Below are 16,203 nucleotides of genomic sequence, written 5' to 3'. Positions count from 1 at the left end.
CTTCTCATTTTCGTTCGTAGAGTGCAGTCGTCTAGGGACACAGTTCATCTGCCATATGTAGTACTTACTGCAAGTGCGCGAACGTAAAAGGGTAGGCAAAGGGCATGGCTGTGTGTGTGCGAGTGCGTGCTTGCGTGCGTGCGTCCCTAATGGTCTTGCCCATTTCATGAGACACACGACTCCAAATAATTCTTCATGATGAAGCTATATGTGTAAATGAACCTTTGATTTAATATGTTAAATACATGATTTAAGTCAAAAACACTTTACGGAGAGCTTGGTTCGTATACGTAAATATACGTTTCGTACATTCTGTTCCCCTATGAAGTAACAGTAAGGTTGTATAGTGGCTAGAACATTAAATTGTTGGCTTGTTGAGCGTCATTTCAAGAACTTGGCCGTTTGCGGGCTATTTTGCTAACTCCCCCTTTCTTTCATTGTGTTCCTCGCCATTATTTTATTGAATTATTGTATCAAGAATGCAGTTTCACAACACTGTACGTTTCGCCAACTCCAGAATTTTTTCCCCATTTTTTTTTTCATGTAACATGTTTAGTTTTTTTCCCTTCTTCTTGTTTCAGGGAGGGGGGAGGGGGTGGAGAAGAACGGGGTGCCGCTGTAGCCCTTTTAAATTGTTATAGCCGTACGCTTACGTTCAGCTGACGATATTTCACGCCAGTTTAATATTCATTCATGTATGCACCATCCTACACAACCCGTAGGTACTTGCAGTGCTAATAAATAAATAAATAAATAAATAAATAAATAAATAAATAAATAAATAAATAAATAAATAAATAAATAAATAAATAAATAAATAAATAAATAAATAAAATGCTTTATGTATCACATCAGTCGACTGCAATGCAGTATATTACATCTCGTAACCTTTCAAACATATTTGTAGGCCTACCACTAAGTTACATGCGGGTACACACCCTTGAGCAATGAGGAAACGGAACACTTTAAATTTCATCCAGAAGTACATAGGACATCCATGCCTAGCATAAAAGTATTTTGCCGTACTGAATGTTCAGCAGGAAGGTCATGCTCCCTAAACAGTCTCACGTGTCAGTTATACTTGTAGGTGCGAGACACGAAATTGATCGTTGCTTGAAAATAAATTCGGTGTCCCCCCCCCCCCCCCCCCTCCCACCCCTATTGCTCGCGGGTATACGCGTGCTCTCTACTGGCAAAAGAAGCACGTATGGCCCAGGCTGCTCCGTATTTATTTATTTCTCACACGCCTTGAGCGCAAATCAGCGTCGACAGTCAAGCGCTAGAAAAACTTCAGACATGCGTGTCAACCAGACCGTGTATCTCGACGTCGGCCTCTTGGATTCCACCCCCCCCCCCCCCCTTTTTTTTTTTTTCTTTCTTGGCAGATAAAAGGATTCGCGTCCAAAGTCAAGTGTCTGGCCGAGAGCTACGCGGGGAGTTGCGCCTCATTTCGAGATTTTTCTTGACACTCTACCGGTGGGCAAGACGTCATACGCGCCGCGAGCGTTGCCACGGCAAACGTTAAGCGCACGCAGCGAGGCTATAAACACCGAGATGACAAACAGTGCGGCAAGGCCTCCTAAACAGTCAAAGGCGCCCTCACTAAAGCGAGCCGTCGTAATACAAAACATACAGTTCGGAAACTATAGGATGCGTTGTTGGGCTCGTATTTGTACCTGCAGGAACAGGCGCGAAGTGAGAATACGAATTGTTAACATTTGGCTTGAAAACGTGCGTAGTACAATTGAAAGAGAGAGAAATAAAGCAATGAGCCGACTGGCAATTGCCAGCGATGAACAAAATCGGGGCTACGAAACACAAACGAGCTTTTATTTGTGTTTGGCAACGCTTTTCGTTTATGCCCTGTTTGAGCTGGTGCTCCAGAATAACCGAATTCCAGGCTACAATCAGAACAGATCGGTCGCAGCTTTCTAATGGCGGGACCTACAAGCAATAACCTAATAGCCCGATGTTTAATATAAAATACTTGTGTAGCGTGCGTCATTGTATAGATAAGATCTGGTTGCTACATTCTCACCTCTGTAAAAGACGGGAGACCACTTGTCGAGACAGCGCTTAACAGCGCTGTCTTAGGAAATTCTTGTTGAGATTACGGTCAAGCGTTATCAGCATGATTCGGGACGCCGTGCATGGGCAAGGCAGGCGAAGTGGTGGATATTACGAATTTCCGTCAGCGTTTCCCCCGGTCGTTTAGTTTGTGGCGCTATCTCTGGTGCGTTGTGTACAACGTCGTGGAAATCAACACGGCGCATCCTTCGTAATCAAGAAACAGATTTCCGCCGCTCTGGTTTCAACCGCACTATAAGACGACCCAGTTGAGGATCGCTTCACGGATGTGCAACGGAGCTGCCTCGCAAAGCTTTCCACACTTACCTCTATAATTTCAATAAATAAATAAATAAATAAATAAATAAATAAATAAATAAATAAATAAATAAATAAATAAATAAATAAATAAATAAATAAATATAACGCATACTTCAATACCAGCGATATTTGTTATAGACGCAGTAAGCTAACGTAAACATATCGTTAACTTTAAATGTATACTTCATTTCCTGTATTGCACTGGGAGGGTAACTACAGTGAATACCTTAAGCACACAAAATGAAAAAAAAGGAAAAAGAAAACAAATCCTGGATTTTTTATTAGTTTAGCCGCATTTGTTGTTGGGCCAGTGTTGGTTTATAGTTCAAGATAAACGCAGCTTAAAACAAATAGACGGGGAGGCTACGTCGCGTCGTTTATTATTATTTTTTTGGGGGGGGGGGGGGGGGGGGGGGGGGGCGCTAAAGTTTTTTAGACAGTGCTGCAAGAAGGGCATCTGCACACGCGACTCTCTTCAAGTACCCATCTTCCTTCCATCACGCTGTAAAGCCTACATATCTTTCTGTCGCTTTCCGCTACTTCGCCATTCTTGGTCTTACTCCTTCATTTCGCCTTCCCTGATATTTCAAGTGCGCGGGCTCCACGAGCGAGCGCGCGCTATCTGAAGAGAAGCACGTCTCCAAACACTCAGTGCCACTAAAACTGCCCCCCAGTTTCAACACCTATATAGTCCGCACGGCGTACGTGTTAAATAGGGCGCAGTTGAGATACCGGTTTACTTCCTCGGGGGCCTCGCTTATATATATATAAAAAGAGAGTATTGGTTCTGCCTATCCAATGAGGAAACGCGCACCCTCGGTCCAGCTAGCTCTGCGAGTGTGTCTGCCACCTCGAGCACTCTGCATGCAGCTTTTCGCGGCGGACGACGTGTGATCGACAGCCCATCAAATTTTCGGCCAGCCTGCGTTCGAGCCGGATCCGGAGCTTCCTCGGAACGGCGGCAAGGCGTGCGCGACCCCACGCCAGTCTGGCACGTTCTCAAAGATTACGGCAAGCGCGCCCGTCGCGAGCACAGTAAAAAAATCCCAACTGTGCGCAGATTAGCCGCGGTCAAGCTCACAACGAGTGCACGCCCCGAAGTTAGAGTATCAGCCTTCCGCGTTTCTCGGCCGTACATTTATCGAACTGGTTGCGTGTAACATTGGCAAACCTGTTGTACGCATACTAATTCTTTCAGGCTGTTTCTGAGAAGGGACGCCGGGCTTTCCTCTTTGCTTGGCTCATTATTATTTTTTTGTTTCTTCTTCTTCTTCTTCTCCGGTATCCCTTCTGCGTACTCTACGAAAAGGGCTTCGCCGCCAACTGCAACAGGTTGGCGTCGTAGCCTGCGAACGTGACAAAAGAGCTCAACAATGCGTGAGCGCACTGCTCTCGAGAATCTCGAAACGAGCTCGGCCGCTCGGCCAGGATTCGAAAGTGTAGCGCCTCCATATGAGCGAAAGCTGATTGCGCGAAGCGGGAGAATACGCTGTGTTCTAAAGAGTGGGGATGATCGAAAAATGTGCCAACTTTGGATAAATATTGAAACGAATCATTGGACATTATATTGAAGTGCAAGTGCTTTCAACAGGAATGATGGGATGAGGAGGAGGGAGTGGAGGGAGGTGTGGAGGCAAACTAAATTTTCGCGCGAACTGTCACGATGGCGCCCTCGCCATGGACAGTTCGCGTACTACGAATTCGTTCGGTACTAATTCGGTACTAGACGTTCGGTACTAGACATTCGTTCGGTACTACGAATGTCTAGACCCCGTTCTTACGGAGCCTACTGGCTTACACGAGGTAAGTAAGTTTTATTGTTAAAAATTAACAAACAACCAAAAAAAAAAAAGAAAGAAAGAGGAGGGCTAATGGCGGGTGAGAAAGGCCGCGGGCGTTGAAAGTGCCCCACCAGTCGGTGTATACACCTCGGCATGACCGAATTCATAAAACTCTTTGTTCGTAAGAGCTGTTTGTAATTGGTTGGGAGCATTCACTAATAATTTGTTCGCTATCACAATTGCTCGGAAAGTGCTTTTAAGAAGCGTTGTAGCGTATGAACTGCTTTGTGAATACGGAACCTGGGTCCGTATTCTCAAACGAGTTCGTACGCTAGGATGGTTCGTAAGGGAAGCGCCGGTCAATCAGGATAGCAGCGTATTAGTGAAGGCGACCAGTCAGTGACAAAGAGCCCTTGCGACCGTAATAATTCGTAAATTTGAAACCCTGGGTCAATATTCATATAGTGTTTAATTAGAAGAGGCGCCGGATAATTGCGATAACAAACGCGACATAAGCAACGACTGCCATGCATTACGAAATAGTTATTAAGAACAAAATGGTTTTTGAATTAAGCCCCCGTTGCCAAATACAAATAGATATTCGTGAGTGAGAAGTGTTCGCCATTGGCTAGTCACTTTCGGTAACAGCATGTTCACTATCAGGATTGGATGACGCCCAGGGACCAAATGAACAAAATTTCTCGCTCGTAAAAACACTTTTTCATGGGCCGGTCATCATCGTTAATATTCGCCCACTTGATTTACCGCCCCTGCCCCTACGAACCATGGTACCGTGCAGCCATTCGTGGTGACGTGCGTATTACCGAAGACCATCAACCAATAGCAGGAGCTTGTTACAAACGAAGCACTTCATTAATTTGGCGCTTGTTTCAGTATTCATGAAGCACGTCATGCGGCAAAACAGTTGGCACGAACTTACGCCTGTCACTTGTGATAGCGATGATTGCATTAGCGACGACGGCCTGCCAATAAAGAACGGGTCGAATGAACGATAAACTGAAAATTCGGCCTGAACGCGACTCAGGCGCACGTATTCACAAAACAGTTTGTCGCCTGAGTGAATCGTACGTATAGGCGCAGGACTCGCCAATCAACATGGCCGACATGTTACTTAGAGCGACCACGCAATAACAAAACATTCTTTACGAATTTAAATATTTGTGAATTCGGCCATAGGGTACGCGGTCTGAATTTATAATGCTTCTCCGGTCGAATTCACAAAACGTTTCGTGCCGAATTCACAAAGTTTGTCGTTCGTAAGTGCTCGTTGCCGTTGGCTGGCCGATTTCGCTAACGATATTTCAGCATCAGGGTTGGCTGGAAAATGTTCTTACGAATATTTCTAGCGTGAGATCATTTTGTGTATGCAGACCTTCGTTCGCAAGTGCTCTTTGCCATTGGCCAGCCACCTCCGCTAACAGTACGGCAACATCAGGATTGGCTGGAAGAATTTTAGTGTAAGAGAGGGAGAACTCATTAGCATATATAGCCGCCTTCGCTAACAATATGCTGGTAATCACGATTGTGCGACACTTATTCTTACGAACCGCTGTATCGTACAGACTACTTTGTGAATATACGGGCTTGCCAGAATGAGAAAACTGTTACAAACGAGGAGCTATGTAAATTAGGTTCTCTCATATGATTGTAATACGAACATTTCTCTTACGTCAGTGGTGTTCGCGACCGGCGATCACCACTGCGATTGTTTTGTTATCATGCATATCTCTATCGTGATTGGCAGACGTCCAAACGCCTGCCAAAATAAGCTGTGATAACATGTTGCAGTTAAGTGAATTTTTCTGGGGCAGAATTTACAAAGCTTTTCGTTAATAAATGCTGTTTGCTATTGGCCAGCCACCTCCGCTAATAATATACCCGACATCCCGATTGACTGGCATTTGCTGTTATGAACAGTTCTAGCACATAAACTTTTTCGTTAATACGAACCCTGAGGCAGGGTCTTGGTGCCATGTTCTTAAATTAGTTTGTACCTGAAGCGGTTCTTAAAAGCAAGTGCTGTTCAATCGTAATAGCGATGTTAATCTAATGTAATGAATTGTAATTAATTGAAATCTTCTGGCACCTGGGGCAGTTATTTCAACGCGATTCTTACACTGGAGTGTTCCTGTAAGTATATATACGCTTCGGCTAATCAGGGTAGCGAGAACAAAAAATTTGCAGGACGCTTAAGCTTCGCCTTTAAGAGTGGATCGCGATAGCATTCAAAGATCCCTGACTGTTTGTTAAGCTTCCCGGCAACTGCAGCTTTCCCTTTTCTGCACCTACACCTCGGCGAACCGCTGCCGAGGAGGCGAGCGCCATCTGGATGGTGTTTTTGTAAGGAACTCCGACCGATACGCGCCGCTGTATGAATGCTATAAAAGCTGGAAAAGGGGTTTGTGTTTCAGTTTCCGCGTAACATAATTGTTTTCTCGTGCATTCAAATTACAGTCCGAGGCTGTCATACCTGTAGGTTGCGGTTAAGTCGTACCTTACGATTTTTCTGACGCATTTTACTTTGAGAAGTTCAATTAAATTAGTTCATCAGCGCCTCTGCGCCACGGGGCCCTTAACGCTATCGCGTTAATATTAGCGGATGCAACCAGCCAATGTCAAAGAAATTTTACGAGCAAAAATCTTGTTGTTCACAAGTAATCTTTTTTTCGTAAAGCACTTTGTATTGGCAGGCCACCTTATCTATTAATATGCTCGCTATTATGATATACCGGTGCACGTTCTTGCGAAACACCAGCATACAAAGTGTGCTGGCGGCCCAAATGCGCGGGCCCTGGGTCTGTATTCACCAAAGAGTTCGTACACTGTTATTTCGAGCACTAATTCGAGAACTGTCATTAGCGACGGTGGCCAGACAAGGACAAACAATTCTTACGAGCAAAATGTTTGCCGAATTAGGCCCCTGGCTTTTCTTCATAACAATTCACACGCACGCACACACACACGCACGCACGCACACACACACACACACACACACACACACACACACACACACACACACACACACACACACACACACACACACACACACACACACACACACACACACACACACACACACACACACGCACGCACGCACGCACGCACCGCACACACACACACACACACACACACACACACACACACACACACACACACACACACACACACACACACACACTTTATAATAGTAAATAAATCATTTATGCACAATCGTTGACGTGAACAGGGTTGCCGTTTCGAAGGATGCGTAAATGCGTTTTAGTATTTGCAACGCACTTTTATATCAGTTCATACGACCAGGCGCCGGAGAATGGCGGTAGCGAACATGTTATTAGCAAAGGTGAATGGTCACTGGCAAAGTTTTTACGAACAAAAAGGTTGGTGAAGTCGCCACGAGATAGCCTTGCAGGCTGCGTCTAAACAATTCGTGTGCAAGACGAACCCACCTGCGGTTCTTCTGAGACATGAGTCCGTGGCCTCTATTCCTCGCTTATCGGCCAGTCGTAAATTTGCTCCGTCAACGCTCTAAGTGCAATTCGAAGTTTTGTTGCTAGCCGACGGCTGTTTAGTTATGTGTGCCAGGAGTGACAGAAAAAAAAATATAGAGGAGAGGGTACACTAGCTCGTCTTCTACGAGATTTAACGCTAAAAGCGCTTTAATGCCCCCACAGCGGTGTGGAAGATATATAATTCTGTAGAAATGGCAGTCAGCCACTCGCATGAGCAGGCAATGTTTCAAGGAGAAGTCATGTCAAGATGAAAGAAACCGTCGCAGTGTTGAGAAAGTAAGCAGCGCTTACAAAATTCGCACTTATCTTGACTGTAGACCAGTCGCACTCACCACACTTGCATCACAGCTGATGTAAAATATTGCTGCTTTCTACCACTTCCCTAACTATTTATTTCGCTCTTAACTATAACACAGGTCTCCATAGAAGCGCATAGTTTCCTCTTTTCCCTATATATACTGACGCGCGTATACATATGCATGCGTATTTCTTGTCAGTATTTCCGATAAAAAATTGCAGAATACGCTGCAATTTTTTATCGTACGCATTTCAGAGTGTCGCACAAGTTCACTTCTGTGTCTTCATGGACAGCACTTGGACGAAAGACACGAATGAGCAATCAGACGAAACGAACACAAGGAAACACTTCTACATTTACGCACGAATACACTGGTTATAACGTGGGTCAGGCTGGTTCCGTACGAGTTTAAAGCCGGCACCAATTTCACAAACTTTCCCACAAGATACTATAATGCGCGCTGATAAACCGCTCGCGAAAATGCGAAAGGAAATGATCTCAGACGTCAGTATCCTCTCTCGGTATACGCAGCAAGCGGAAATTTTCCCTTTCATTGTCTTATTTCATCTACAGACAGCAGGCTACGTTAGTTGCGCGATACATAATCCAATGTTAATGATTAGCTCTCGCGAAACGGCACCGGTTCATCAAGAGAAGTGCTGCACATACGTGCTGTTTCAGCTAATATCGACAATGCCTAATTTGGACGATATGTTTTGTTTTTCTTCTTGTATTGAGTGGGTCATTTTATTTACTGTAGCGGATTGTCGATCCGAGGCCCGTGGCAAGGACGTCCCGAAGTGATCAGTACCTCGTGCGCTTGTTTTTTTACACCACCTGCTCGTTCCGCGTACGCCGCGAACGCTCGTTTTGAGTATTATTCGATCTTCGCGCACGCTTGCTCCTCCCTCATCGTTGGGCAAATCAAGTTCCAGCGAACAGGGAAGTGGCCAGTTGGGTCGCCAGATTGCGCGTGCGAGAAGACCGCCGCGTCCACGCCGGCGCAAAACATCAACAAGACGGCGGGCTATCGCGATGGCACGAGGAGCGGGGAAAGCATCTCCGCCAGCATCTCCGGGCCCCCGACGCCTGCGTTTGTTGACAAGCGGGCGGCGCTCGCTCTGAGGGGACCGCGGATGGCGGCACGCGAATCGTCGCCGCGCTCCGATCGCGGACAGCGCGCGAGGAAAATGAGAAAGAAGAAATCGCCGGTGTCGATTGGGCAAGCGAAGCCGACTGGCCGCGTACCCGGGACACAGGTACGCTCGACCGCGACGCACGGGGGGTAAGTGGCCTCGCGCCTTACGGTAAATAATCGCGAGAATATTCGCCAGTTTCGGTTGTTTCGGGAGACTGTAGCAGACGACGCGCGCGCGCGCGCGCGATATAAGCGGGGTGTCAGCTGCTGGCGTCTGGGCGCCGGTTGCAGCCGGGGTCAAGCCGGGGCTGTGGCGACTGCCAGGGAGCTAAGTGTTATTTCTATCCCTGCGCTCACCTCTTAGATTCGGATTGGAAAATCCGGCGACGAGCGCAGCGGTGGTTGCCAGCAGCAGGGGAAGCAGAAGCGCCGGCCGCATGGTCTCGCACGGAGTGGCGCTCGGTCGGGGCGCAGTCCATGCGCACACACAGGAGAAGGGGGGAGCACAAGTTGCACGGCCGCTCGCTGGCGGGGAGCCACGTGAACGCCGCCGGACCCGATGGGGGGCTGCTTCGCAGTCAGCGCGGTCTTTGCGCCGATGCCGCGATGCGAGGGGCTCAAATAAGCGACACGGGCGACGCCCCGCGGATGATCTCGGCAACTGGGCTCCCGCTAGCTTCGCCGCTGCTCCTCCCGCGGTGGGATTCAGCGCCCGGAGGAGAGGCTCCTCTTCTCACCTGTGGCTGCTGCGGCCGCAGTGGAGCGCAGTGACGCACATCTGGCCCGAGGATGATCTCCCCCTTCCTCCCACCGGCATCGGCATGTGCGGCTTTCGCGAAAAATTAAGTTCAAATTCAGTCAACAACGGCATGTATACCTGATCCAGGGTTTCATGCAGCAAGACAAATGTGAAATGAAAATGATGCCATCGGTACGAATGCAATAGTTACAAAATATAATGTTCTCTGTTCGCTTTATATCCCGACATCCAGATAAACAACATGTACAGTTGCTTCGAGTTCTGGCAAGGAGGCATATCCCCTAAACTATGACTACATCAGCGCTTCCATGCGTGTCAGTACGAAAGAAATATACGTAACCGATGCGTTCATTGCGGTCCGGCATTTTGTTATTTGAAAATATTTGATTCAGACAACCTTAGTGCATCACGTTCAATTTCGTTGGTTTTCTGCGTTGTCAGGATGAGGTTGCTTTGTGGTCAGAAGTGGCGTAGCCAGCAACTTTTTTTTTTTCGGGAAAGGGGTGAGGGCTCGTCGTTTTATGCCAGATATCCTGGTGCACAGAAATTTCAAAGGGGGTGGGGGGGGGGGGGCACATGTTCGGTGTGAGCCCTCCCCCTGGCTACGCCCCAGGTGGTCCGTGTATGAAGTTTCGAGAAGTGGTATAAAACAGTCATGTTTTCCGTTTTCATCATCCTTCCGCGGTAGCAAGTAGCTATGGCGTTGCACTGCTGAGATCAAGGTCGCGGGATTGATCCGGGCTGCGGTAACAGCATTCCGAAGAGGGCGGAATTCAAATACGCTCGTGTACCGGGCACTGGGTGCACGTCAACACACCGCCATCTTGCCAAGCACAACCATGCGATGCTCACAATTTCAGCCTCGCCCGTTATAGTAGTGTTCGTTTTGGTTTCCGAAATACGTGCACTTACGCTACCGCTCTCAGGGTCTGTGTGGAGCGCAAAACCTTGAACTGTAATTTACCACCACTGTAATAAATGCCATATAAAATAAAAAACTACAAAAAATAAAGCGACAGCGCAATAAATAGCGCGCCCGACTTCCCAATGCACATTGCTGCATTGACACGGGTTCGAACCCGAGTGGTGGCACTTGTACACAGTCAAAAGCTGAGGATGAAAAGGCAGTCTGACAACGACAAAATAACGTCGATGACGGCAGCGGTCGCCGTCAGCGTGACGGAATGGTCGGCTGAACGGACAGACAAAATCAAACCCAGTTTCTCTTACTGGGTTTCTGTTACTGGGTTTCTGTTACTGGGTTCCTGTTACTGGGTTCCTGTTACTGCGTTCGTGTTACTGAGTTCCTGTTACTGGGTTTCTGTTACTGGTTACGAGCTGTTACTGCTGTCATAGTAACAGCACGTAGATGAAAGTTAGGCGTAGGCAACTGTCTTGAAAGTGTGTGGTATATGCGCCGTATTCTCAGTCGCTTTATGCCTTTACCCTCTCCCACCCTGTGCAGGGTAGCAAATCAGAGTGACCTCGCTGCATTTCCTTTCCATTATCTCTCTCTTAGTGGTTTCTCTAAATTTTTCTACCCCACACTTAGCTCTCAGAACCCGGCTTCTCTGAAAGATAATGATACACGTTTTGAGTGCGAAGTGACATATGGGCGTAAGGAGAGCAGAAATCCCGTGTTTGGAAATTTCCTACAGCTTGTATCTGTGCGATTACATATTTGCCAACGTTTTGCTTTTCGCTGTCCTTCTTCAGTGCCATAATTTTATTCAAGAGACAGAGCCAACCGGCGCATGAAGATGGCTCCCGTGAGATCCTTATCGCTAACCCGCCGCTTTTGGCCATGCAAACGAATGGGAAAGATGCAAGCACCCCTCTCTGGTAATTGCACCAAACGACCACGAACACTGATTGATAGCCTGACTGACTGATTGCGTTTTAATAACCCAAGATGATGTCGACACACGCACTACGCGAGGCGCAAGAGCAATAATGCGTTAAGAATGCGCAGGTTATTGTTATTAAAGGTCATTAGCCAGCGTTGTAAATGTAATGAAGCTGGCACGAAGAGATAGCCATCACTAATAATGATGTCGGTTTCGCGATATGGCTATAAAGGTTACCGGCTCTGCCTAGTGTCTGCAAAACCGTTAGCGACTGCCAAGTAATGCTAGCTGGGAGTGATGGGCCAAAAAAAGACAAAGAAAGAAAGACTGCCATCAACACTGGTGTTTTGTTAAGTAATATTGGCATGAGTGTAAAAGTATTCTTGAGATTTAAAACTAACATAGGCTTTTCATGTCCTTTGAAGATGGATAATACAAGTGTAGTTCAATAAAAAAAATCGGCGGATCCCAGGCATATTTATGTATCGGAGATAAGCGAATCTTTCTTTGATGTTCAGTGAAATTTCCCTACTTCAGTTTTACGCCATATTCACTTCTACGTAGCTTAACTTTCCTGGCTCAATGCGCACTCTGGCGCTATTTGCTTCAGTTAACTTCTTTCCCCACACTCGGCTGCTTTTGTTTCCGACTTCTTCACTTTATTGCCTCTTGTTCTGCTTGTGTATTCAGACCCAATGGCACGTACCCACTTTGGATGATTGGCCAATAATGTTCACGTGTCCAATCACACATACACAGTGACCCAAGTTGTATACTCGGCAAGACAGCAGGAAGCACCCTCAAAGAGGGGAGAGAGAGAGAGAATAAAGCGAAGGCACGGATGTTAACCAAAAAAAAAAATATCTGGTTGGCTACACTACGCTGGGGGCATGGGCAAAGGAAGCATCGCTATAAAAATACGATGGCAGACAGAGACAGTGGGACAAGCCCGAGATGTTCGCTTGCTGATCGCCTAGCTGGCATGCTATACGCCAGGTGCTGGGTGATAATTGTGATATACACAGTGATCGAATAAACCCACACACAGCACATACAGTCAGACACACACGCATACACAATGAGAGGTAAAATAGATGGTTAAACACATCTTCATCTTTCTGGGGGTTTTACGTGCCAAAACCAGTTCTGAACCAGTGGAGGGCTCCGGATGAATTTCGACCACTTAGGGTTCTTTAACGTGCACTACAACGCAAGCACACGGGCGTTTTTGCATTTCAGTACAGTTGCAAATATGCGCGAGTGACAAGTCAAAGGTTGCTGATTTTGAATACTGAAAAGCTCATCATCACACTTGCTTTTAATGTATAAATGAAGACAAACTCAAGCCATACAAGGTCAACAACATAATGAGCAGACGCAGTATCCAGACGCGAATTCGAAAAGCTTTACGTTTGTAGCGCTCTTTGCCATTTGATGGCCCCGTCCTCGGTGAAAATCTGTCTAGCATGACGATTTAATGATACCTACTTTTGCGAACAAGTTTAGCGTATGAACATTTTCGTGAATACGGGCTTAGGTCAGCAGAACAGGGACCTTTAAATCGTTTAGCGTACCTAATCTATAAAACAAAGAGTACAATACTGCACAAGCGTTAAAAGGAAGGCTCGGGCATTCTCCGATTTCCATATTCAAATACGCGAGAAACGCGGAAATGCTCCAATATACAACCGCTCAATAGATTATAATGTAATTTTTCGCATTTAAGAGAAAATGAATGATCTTAAGACTGTTGAAAGTAGAATTGCGATCTATATAATCCACGTTATTAAATACTTGCCAAAACATTGCCCAATTAAAAAAAAATACCCATGTAACCCTTCACCAAAAGCAGGTGCGACAATTCTGTTAACTCTGACCGCTAGTTCGTCTTAAGTAAATAAATGTTACTTGTTCACAACCTACGTGAACTCATTGTTTTGTTTACGCCAAGTTCGGCACAACTGCTAGTTAAAAATTAGGGGCATATATAAAAGTGGCGCACGAGATATCAATTTTGACCCAGTAGATTCGGTTTACAGATGGGATGTTGTTTTCGTTTGCTGAGTTACAGAGTTGTAAATTTGAAGCCCTAATTTTGTAATATATGTTTTTTAATTTCGGCAAATTTTGGAAAGCAATTAAAAAATTGGCCGTGCATCCATCCTTCGGAGATGATTGGTAATGCTAAGCGATTAGCAATCTAACTTAGGACGGGTGTTTATTTGGTGATATGTTTTACATGACATGATGAATATTTTGAAGAGCGGCCGATAGTCAGCGACCGAAGTTGGTGTGAAATGAAAATGGTTAGATCCGGACAGAGAGAGATACCGGAAAGTGCATGAAGTGCGCTAAGAATGCTGATCGCATTAAAATGTGCTCACATCAGTCGGTATGTTTCAAGTTTTTCTTTTAAATACAATAAACTTTACCGAAATTGGTGCACATGATGCTGTACAAGGACAATTTCTTCGTTCTGATGCATTTACATAGAGGCCCCATTAGGAAAGCTTCCTCTTGAGACGGCAACATCGTGAAAACGAACTTAGAAATAATGTGTGCAATTTCTACACATTGAGCCTGTACAATTCCCTGCTCAGAAAACGAAATGTGGGTGTGAACATGTTGAGGCTGGGTTTGTCCTCGATTTACGAAACTTGAGAAAGAACAACCAGAAAAAAAAAGGGAGGGGGGGGGGGGGAGTAAGCGCGAATGCGCAAACTAAGACATAACGAAGGCAAAAACAAACAAACAAGCAAGCAAACAAACAAACAAACAAACAAACAAACAAACAAACAAACAAACAAACAAACAAACAAACAAACAAAACGCCGCGGAGGCTCAGTGGCTGTGGCGTTCTTCTGCTCAGTAGAGGTCGAGGGTTCGGCTGCAAGCCGCGGCGGCCGCATTTCGATAAGCTGCGAAATGCCAAAGTGCTCGTGTATATAGATTTAGGTGCTCGTTAAAGACCCCTACGTGGGCAAAATTAATTGGGAGCACCCCAACTACAATGCCTCTCATAACCCGCTGTGCAGTTTCATGACTTTCAAGCGCAATATTAATGTCATTAAGCAAGCAAGCATGGGTACAAAAAGCTTTGTGGATGTGCGGTCATGGTGCGGTCGTGAGCTTGCGAATTTACGATATATCGTGCTTAACCGACTCGCCCAATAAATTGCTATCGAAAAAAAAATGAAGCAAAGGAAAAAAAAAAGCAAGGCATGGTGTTAAAATGAGAAGTTTGGTACATCATGAAACTTGCGAGCTTATAAGCTAGGTAGCTACATCACGGAAGGGGCGATAGAGAATAATATATACAAGCAAAATCATAAGTGCACTTCAGTATAGCAAGTTGCTCCCTTTTGCATGAAATATAAGTACATGTCTTTCAATAGATTCAGGATTCCAGAAACCGATTCAGCGAAGTGGCTTTACTGCATAAGGTTCGGTGAGGCATTATTTTCCGAAAGTGCAACATTTTTCTTGCGATGCTATAATGTCTTCACTGATGACCTGCATTCGAATCTCTGACGAGAATGCTAAGATAAAATACACATGTGAGGCCAAAACGAAATGATTCGTTGTTATCATCTCATTGCACTGGCTCGCTACCCAGAGCACATGAGGTGTGATGCGCTCATGCGCATGACGAGTAATTCATGTACGCCGCTGTTATGCAATGTTCAAGGAAAAGATACTGCGCCAAAGACATGCAAACATGACAGGGTATCGGCACAAACAAGTTCCTAACTACATTTTATTTCCGACAGAGAGAGAGAGAGAGAAAGAAAAGGAAAGAAAGACAAGGAGGTTAGGCAGTGTAAATACCGGCTGGCTACCCTGTACTGGGGAAAGGGGTAAAGGGAATAAAAGGTGATAGACGAAACAAATGAAAAAAAAATTAAGTAAGAAAAATTTGCGCATGAACGCGACCCTACGCGCTAGAACGTTCAAAGCCGGTCGCACAATTCACAAGCTCTTAGAACTTCAGCAGAGCCCTTAAGGCCTTGAGTGCCGAAGTCCGTCTTGACCAGTGTCTAAAACTTTTTCCTCTGTGAGAGGGCGATTGTCCAGTTTTTCAAGCGCAGTGGCGAGCACTTTTCTTGCCACATTGTAGCGGAGACAGTCAAAGAGAAGGTGCTTGATTGTCTCCTCGCAGCCACAGTTGTCGCAAGCAGGGCTGTCGGCCATTCCAATGCGGAAGGAATAGGCGTTCATGAATGCCACGCCGAGCCCCAGGCGGCACAGAAGTGTTGCTTCCGCTCGTGGTAACCGTGGTGGAAGACGGAGTTGCAGACGTGGATCCAATCTGTGGAGGCGTGCGTTGCTGAAATCAGTGGTGTTCCACAGAGTCTGCGTAAGCTCGCGTGCGAGGGAACGAAGCTTTGTGGTGGCGTCTGTTCTCGACAGTGGTATTGATATAATAGGGGCACCATCGTGGGCCGATCGGGCAGCGTCATC

The 16,203-nt window shown here is 46.1% G+C and overlaps 1 protein-coding gene across 2 annotated transcripts in view; it reads right to left on the bottom strand.

Moving 5' to 3' along the window:
- The window catches only part of LOC119462234 (BMP-binding endothelial regulator protein), a 222,450-nt gene extending 212,725 nt beyond the window's left edge, over positions 1–9,725 (bottom strand). For both annotated transcript variants that reach the window (XM_037723583.2, XM_037723590.2), the window contains exon 1: positions 9,493–9,725. In XM_037723583.2, the coding sequence (XP_037579511.1) occupies positions 9,493–9,574 (82 nt within the window). In that variant the 5' untranslated portion in view covers positions 9,575–9,725. The remainder of the gene's footprint in view (positions 1–9,492) is intronic.
- Between the last annotated feature and the right edge of the window lie 6,478 nt (positions 9,726–16,203).

This window comes from Dermacentor silvarum, chromosome 1, assembly GCF_013339745.2.
Source record: "Dermacentor silvarum isolate Dsil-2018 chromosome 1, BIME_Dsil_1.4, whole genome shotgun sequence".
Lineage (NCBI taxonomy): Eukaryota > Metazoa > Arthropoda > Arachnida > Ixodida > Ixodidae > Dermacentor > Dermacentor silvarum.
The sequence above is the reverse complement of the archived record's forward strand: the minus strand, read 5'-3'. Positions and strand labels throughout refer to the sequence as shown.